The sequence below is a fragment of the Vombatus ursinus genome, unplaced genomic scaffold (assembly GCF_900497805.2).
Source record: "Vombatus ursinus unplaced genomic scaffold, bare-nosed wombat genome assembly UNPS02004868.1, whole genome shotgun sequence".
NCBI classification, from domain to species: domain Eukaryota; kingdom Metazoa; phylum Chordata; class Mammalia; order Diprotodontia; family Vombatidae; genus Vombatus; species Vombatus ursinus.
In genome coordinates, this window is record NW_020944646.1 from 265,788 (window position 1) to 273,470 (window position 7,683).

The 7,683-nt window shown below is 34.8% G+C and overlaps 1 protein-coding gene across 3 annotated transcripts in view; it reads left to right on the top strand.

The window, feature by feature from the left end:
• The window catches only part of CUNHXorf21 (chromosome unknown CXorf21 homolog), a 29,409-nt gene extending 22,167 nt beyond the window's left edge, over positions 1-7,242 (top strand). For 2 of the 3 annotated variants that reach the window (XM_027842312.1, XM_027842299.1), the window contains one exon: positions 4,088-7,242. In XM_027842312.1, the coding sequence (XP_027698113.1) occupies positions 4,103-5,005 (903 nt within the window). In that variant the 5' untranslated portion in view covers positions 4,088-4,102 and the 3' untranslated portion in view covers positions 5,006-7,242. The remainder of the gene's footprint in view (positions 1-4,087) is intronic. The other variant, XM_027842306.1, reaches the window with a different exon arrangement.
• The last annotated feature ends 441 nt before the right edge of the window (positions 7,243-7,683 follow it).

Consider the following 7,683-nt stretch of genomic DNA (forward strand, 5'->3'; position numbering starts at 1 on the left):
GAGAACATTATAAAATGCAAAATGGATAATTTTGATTACATTAAATTGAAAAATTTTTGCACAAAGCTAATGCAACCAAGATTAGGAGGGAAGCAGAAAACTAGGAAAGAATTTTTACAATTAGTGTCTCTGATAAAGGCCTCATTTCTAAAATATATAGAGAACTGAGTCAAATTTATAAGAATCCAAACCATTCCCCCAATTGATAAATGGTCAAAGGATATGAATAGACAGTTTTCAGATGAAGAAATTAAAGCTATCTATGGTCATATGAAAAAATGCTCCAAATCACTATTGATTAGAGAAATGCAAATGAAAACAACTTTGAGGTATCACATCACACCTATCAGATTGGTTAACATGACATAAAAGGAAAATTATAAATGCTGGAGAAGATGCGGGAAAATTGAAACACTAATGTATTGTTGGTAGAGTTGTGAAATGATCCAACCATTTTGGAGAGCAATTTGGAAATATTCCCAAAGGGTTATAAAAATGTGCATACCCTTTGACCCAGCAATACCACTCCTAGGGCTGTATCCCAAAGAGATCATAAAAATGGGAAAAGGACCCATATGTACAAAATTATTTATAACAGCTCTTTCTGTGATGGCAAAGATTTGGAAGTTGAAGGAATGAATGCCCATCAATTGGGGAATGCCTGAACAAGTTGTGGTATATCAATGTGATGGAATGCTATTGTGCAGTAATAAATGATGAGCAAGCAGACTTTAGAAAAACCTGGAAATACTTGTATGGACTGATGCTGAATGAAGTGAGCAGAACCAGGAGAACATTGTACATAATATCAGCCACACCGTTGATGACTGACTTTGATAGGCTGAGCTCTTCTCAGCAATGCAAGGATCTAAGACAACTCCAAAAGACTCATGATGGAAAAAGCTACCCACATCCAAAGGAAGAACTATAGAGACTGAATGCAGATCAAAGCATACTATTTACTCTTTTTTTTTCTGTTTTGTTTCTTCTTTCTCATGGTTCTTCCTATTGTTTCTAATTCTTGTTTACAACATGACTAATGTGAAAATATGTTTAATAGGAATGTATATGTAGAGCCTGTATCAACTTGCATACTCTCTTGGGGAGAAAGGAGAAGAGGGAGGGGAAGAAAATTTAAAACTCAAAAGCTTATGGAAGTGAATGTTGAAAACTAAAAATAAATTAATTAATTAAAATAAAAAATACATAGGATTACAAAGGAAACCATTTATATTGAAATATGGTTATTAAAATATTTTTAAATTAAGTTCATGGACCCTAGGGTAAGAATCCCTAATTCAGAGATAGAAGGGATGCCATAAAGGCTATCTGGCCTAATTATTTCATCCTACAGAAGTGTGTACTGAGGTCCTGAGAGATTAAATGACTTGGCAAGACTGTGCTATCAGTTAGGAGACCTGGATTTGAATATGGGCTTTGATACCCTCTATCCATGTATGACTCTAGGCTAGTCTCGTTGAACCTCAGTTGACACATCTATAATACTGGAATTAATAATACTTGTATTACCTATTGTTGAATTGTTGTTGGAAAAATGTTTTATAAATTAAAACAGTGGGTAAATGTGAGTTATTATCATACTGTCACATGCATAGTAAATAGCAGAGCAATGTTTAAAATGTGGGTCCTTTAGACCCAAAATTTGTTGTGCTTTTCATTACACACACAGTTGCCTTTCCGAAAATGCATCATATTTGACTCTTTTCTGTCGCTCACCCTGTCTAACCCATTTCATTCCAATGAACATTTTCAAAGTTCTTATTGTACGGCCAGCAAGTGCTAAGTTCTGGGGATACAAAGACAAAGATGAAAACCATCTTACCCTCAATGAGCTTGCAATCTATTAGAAGGATATAAAAATATAAGTGTATAAATGTTAATTTTAAGAGAAAAGAGTGAGTACGCTCAAAAGTCCTGTAGATTTTTTCCTTAGTAGTGGCTGCCTTTTAATTTCTACTGCTACTGCCAAAATGGTCCTAAATTACCTCATGCCTAGACTCATGCATAAGATAATGTATACTCATTACTGTTAGGTGGTTCCATAATGTCATGTATGTATTTCATTTTAATTTAATTTTTTAATTTAATTTTTAACTAATACTAATTTTAAAAAATTTAAAATTCATTTAAAATTTTTTTCAAATATTTATTTTTTTCTCCCTGTCTCACCTTCCATCCACCCACTGAAACAAACAAACAAACAAATAAAAAAACAACAACACTTCTAACAAATAAGCATAGTCAAGTAAGACAAATTTCCACACTGGTTATGTCCAAAATGTATGACTCATTCTGCATATTAATCCATTACCTTTTTGTCAAGTCTTCACCATCAGTCCTATAAAATTATGTTTGATCATTGTGCTAATTAGAGTTCTTAAATCTTCCAAATTGTTCGTTTTTACAATGGGGTTATTATAGTATAAAACATTCTTCTAGTTCAGCTCATTTCACTCTGCATCATCTCATGAAGGTCTTCCTAGGTCTCTTTAAAACTATCTTTTTCCTCAGACACTTGACACTTATTAGCTGTATGATCCTGGTCAAGTCACTTAACCCCAATTGCCTCACCAAAAAAATAAACAAACAAAAAAAAGCAAGCAAAAAAAATCCTGTCTTTTCTTCATTTTTTTTTACATTACAATAATATTACATCATATTCATATGCAATAATTTGTTCAACCAAACCCCATTTGTTGGGCACTCCCTTAGTTTCCAGTTCTTTGCTGTTACAAAAAGAACTGGTATAAATACTTTCGTATATATAAAATATTTTTCTCTTTCCTTGATCTCTTTGGAGTAACAGACTAAGAGTATTATAGATGGGTCAAAGGGTATATGCTTTTTAGTAGCTTTTGAGCATAATTCTAAAATGTTCTCAAATGACTGGACCAATTCATGGCAACGTGCCTGTTTTTCTGCTCTCCAACATTTTCCTTTGTTGTCAGCCTTTCCAATCTGATGGCTGGGAGGTGGAATATTAGAATTGCTTTAATTTTCATTTTTTAAAAATATTAGTGATTTGCAGCATTTTTTCAGATGGTTATAAATAACTTAGATTCCTTTCCTCATACCTATGTTTTTTAAAAAAAATTATAATTTTATTTATTTCATTAAATATTTCCCAATTATATGTAAAATTTTTAACATTCATTTTTAAAAATTTTGAGTTCCAAATATTTGCCTCCCTCCTGCCCCTCCTCCATTCATTGAGAAGAAAATATGCTTATGTTCTAAAATATTAATAAAGCCCAAATTCCTTAGCATTGTCTTCAGATTCTCCTGCAATTTGACTCCAGCCTGGCTTTCTAGCCTTATCTCCCACCATTTTTTTATGGGAAATTACTCCAGCCAAATTTGCCTACTCCCTGCCCTCTAAACGCATCTCTGAACATTATCTAACATTGGAATCTTTGTTAATGTTTTCTTCTTAACTGTATTAAAAAAAAAAAAGGATTAACCAAAAAATCAGAAACAAATCAATCAATGTTTTTTTCAGTCATGGAAATTCAATTCAATTCAACAAACATTAGTTAAATCTATTATGTGCAAGGCATTGTGCTAAATACTACAGAGTAAAGTGACAAAAATGACAAAACTGCCCACAAAAGCTTCTATTCTACTAGGAAAAAAAATAATTTTACACTGGCATTTTCTTAAGTCGGGTATTGTAGACAAAAATCTACTTTTGAGAATGTTTTGATAAGTTCAAACAAATACATCATAACTTAGGATAGGGACTGGACCTGTGATTTCATTGATATAGGGAGTGCCTAGTAAAGAATTTCCTCTCCCATTTGAGATGGCACATTCTTTACAATTTACAGCCTCAGAGAATTGTTACCCAAAGCACTGAGATGTTTTGCCCAGGAAAACACAGCAAGTATGTATCAGAGGCAGGATTTGAACCTAGGTAGTCCTTTTTCTGAGGTTAGCTCTCTATCCATTTAGCTACAACAATTTAAATATATTAAAAAAACAGTTTCTTTTTTATTATTGTTGCTTTTCTGATATTCCACCTGTAGAATTTTTATGCCTACCAATTTTTTATTTTTATTTTTTTTAGCAGCTCTTTCTAGGAATGCTTTCAGAAGCTTACCTCTTTGGAATTGCCTACTGGTCTGACAACCACCTCACTTCTACTCCTAGTGATAAACAGGTTGCTGAGGAGAAGGCAATGGAGATGAACTCTACCAGTAGTTTCCCCTGTTCATCTGCAGATGAAGCACAAAGCAAAAGTCTTCACTGGAGATGCAAGTCTCCTGGAAATTTTATTTCTTCAGTCCATTCAAGAGAAAGTCAACAGAGCAGGAGACAAAAAGTGACAGTGCTGGAATCAAGTCACAATCCTCAATTTGAATGTCAAACTTCTGCTGGGGCTGAAGACTGTGGAGACTCCGATATGAGCAGAGAAACCTATTTGGTTCCTCCTTCCTGTAAAAGTATTTGCAAGAATTACAATGATTTACACATTGCTGGAGGCCAAGTCATGGCCATCAACTTAGCTGCAACAGATTCTACCTTGGAGAGCAGCTTTGAATTTGGCCCACTATTGAAATCTTCAGAAATTCCTTTGCCTATGGAGGAATCTATTTCAACTCAATTGAGTGATTTGCCTTGCAAACCCCTTCAAAGACACTCATCTTACTGGAGAATAACCAGCATCAAGGACAAAAGTATTATGCCACTTCAGAAGCCTCTTTCCAATGCCATGCTGAATGAATATTTGGAGCAGAAGGTAATGGAGTTGTATAAACAGTATTTCATGGACACTGTATTTCATGACAGTTCTCCTATACAGATTCTGGGCTCAGAGCTCATCATGACAAGTGTGGATCAAATCAGCCTACAGATATCTCGGGAGAAAAACTTGGAGGCCATGAAGGCCAAGGATATGGTTATTAACTGCCTCTTACGACTAGTCTCCACTGAAATCAGCACTCCTAGTCTGCATATTTCGCAATCTAGCAATGTGAATCTATGAAAAAGATATCTTAATTCCTCTTACAGTTAAACTCAAAGCTGTATTTTATTTATTTTTTTTTTCGGAAGGAAGAGAACAGGTAGTAGGAGTGAAAGGTTCACATCATGGAGTAGTTACGTATAAAGTGTCTCAGAGATGTGGACTGAAGGGCAAAAGTAAAATGAAGAAAGAATACCAGGAAAGCATAATGAACTATTTTAAAGAACAAGGACAGCAACCAAACAAGATAAAAACAACTGAACAAAAGAGAAAATAAGCGTCAGGCTCATATACTATTTCAAAAGAAAGAAAATTACAAATTACAAAAAAGTGTTCTCAGTTTCCAAGTTAAAGAATTATCTGTTTGTATATTGCCTAGGAAGATTTTCTGGTGGGAAAGGGTGTAAGAGAGGGCATTGGAAAGCATAGAAAAGTATAGAAAACTGCTAGTAAGGGAGTAGCCTAACACTGTATTTATTGCAGAAAGAAAGAAAGAAAGAAAGAAAAGGAAAAAAAAAACATTCCTGGGCAGGTTCAAATTTTCCAAATTATGAGAATGGGTATATTTATATTTGTGCTTGTGTTTTTTTTTCACCCTTATTTTATCAGAAAATCACTTAAAGGACCAGTCATCTAGAACATATTTTTTAGATGAAGGGAAATTTATGTGTTGTTTTTTCTCTATGTGGATGATTACTTCAGCACAAGTATGTGAGTAAATCATATTCCCACATGTAAGTCTCTGAAAAAAAGATTATCAAAAAGTGAAAGAATTGTGACAATCTGAAACTTCAATTTAACTTTGATAAGCAGATTTAGAGCTGAAATAGTACACAGAAGTCATCTAGTCTATTGCACAGAAGTCATCTAGTCTATTGCTTTCATTTCGCATATGAGGTAACTGAGGCCTGGAGAGGTTCAAAGACTTGCACAGAGTGTGACAGAGTTTACACATGATGATAGCATTTGGATTCAAACCCTGCCCTTTGACTCCAGATCCCACACACTTTCCATGTACCATATTGCCTTGGGGATACTATGTTTTTATTAAAGAACATAACTGGTTGTATTGTCACCCTGAAAGCCTCCAATACACACACACACACACACACACACACACACACACACATACGTATCCCACAGGAGCCAAGAATAGATTTGCCAAACCACTCTTACTTGTAAAGTTATAGATTCTGAAATTAAGTGATATCCCTGCTGGTTTAAGTCTGATCCTGTAATACGTAATTGCTAGTTTTTTTTTTTTTTTAACAAACATACAGTTTTTGAAATCTGTGTCTGAAATATTAAAGAAATGTGGCATGTGTAACTTTTCCACAAGTAACAATATTGACTTTGTATATTTTAATAACACTTTCAGAACTTTTTAGTGACACCATACATTAGAAAATAATTTGTTTTACACACACATTTGTTTTACACACGCAACTCTCCTTTCAATGAGTGCTTTGCAAGAGCTGTGGTTTATTTTACAGTGTAGCAGGAAACAGAGCCAGTGTAGATAAGGATGTTGAGGCATCAGACCTCTTAGCTATAAAGTATCAGAATTACTTTTATTTAGAAAATTTTAAGAAATATTTAGAAAGCTACATATAAAAATCTAAAGCATGACTGTCACATCACCTGACAGCTACATAAAAGAAACTGTAACATTGAACAAAATGCACTTGAAATTATGCTTCTCTAGTGGGAGCCACAGAGTTGGGCCTGGTGACCCAGCAACCATAATATCAAATGATCTTATCTTAGGCTCAGGAGAATACATATCAAGGCTACTTCAAGAAAGTGAAGAGAAACCTATAAAAGATATCCAGGCATCTATATGATTTTCCTGGCTCACTGGTTGATCCAAGACAACCTGTCTCAAATTCTGAACTATCATCAGGAAATCATGTTTACCTCGGGGACTCCTGGGGCAAGTAACTTAAGAAGAAAGTTATGACTCTCACCTCTGTAAGAATCCTATGACTAGAGCTGAGTTACATGTGGGCAACTGAAGGGAACAAGGATAGGGGCTAGTGCTTGGACAGCCCCTGATACCTCTGCCATTACCTCAGGGATGACTGAGAAGAGTGGGGATAAACAACGTAAATAAAGGACTACAGAATCGAAAGGGATAAGACATTGAAATGGACCAAGGGGATTTGCTGATAACTCTCCAAGTATTCTAACCACTCCAGGGTCTCGGGCGAGAGTCATATGATTGTAATAAAATTTACAAGACACTCTGCATGCTTAAAGGTTTCAAGGACATTGCCACTTTGCTTATCCCCCATCCCAACCCCTCATATATCATCTTTTTTTTTTTAAACTCAAAGTCCCAACTTTGGAACAGGTAATTATCCCTCCTCCCAGCCTCTTAACCCTTCTGGAACAAAACAGTGTTTGTGACCGCAGCAGGATGGCAATAATAATATATGGTTGTTGCCCTGTGACAGCTTAGTTAAGTTTGGAAAGGATCATGATCAGGCCACAGGATGACGAATTTTTTCAGCCACTAAAATTAATCAAGATCCATATAGTAAAGTGTGGAGAAGTTGGGATCTAAATCAATGGAAAGAGTGCTCACATCAGTGAAATAACAGATTTACCTTAAAGTCCTGAAGCAAATGATTATATATAACATGAAATATATAATATATTTAAAGATATTTATATTTTATACACACACACACACACAC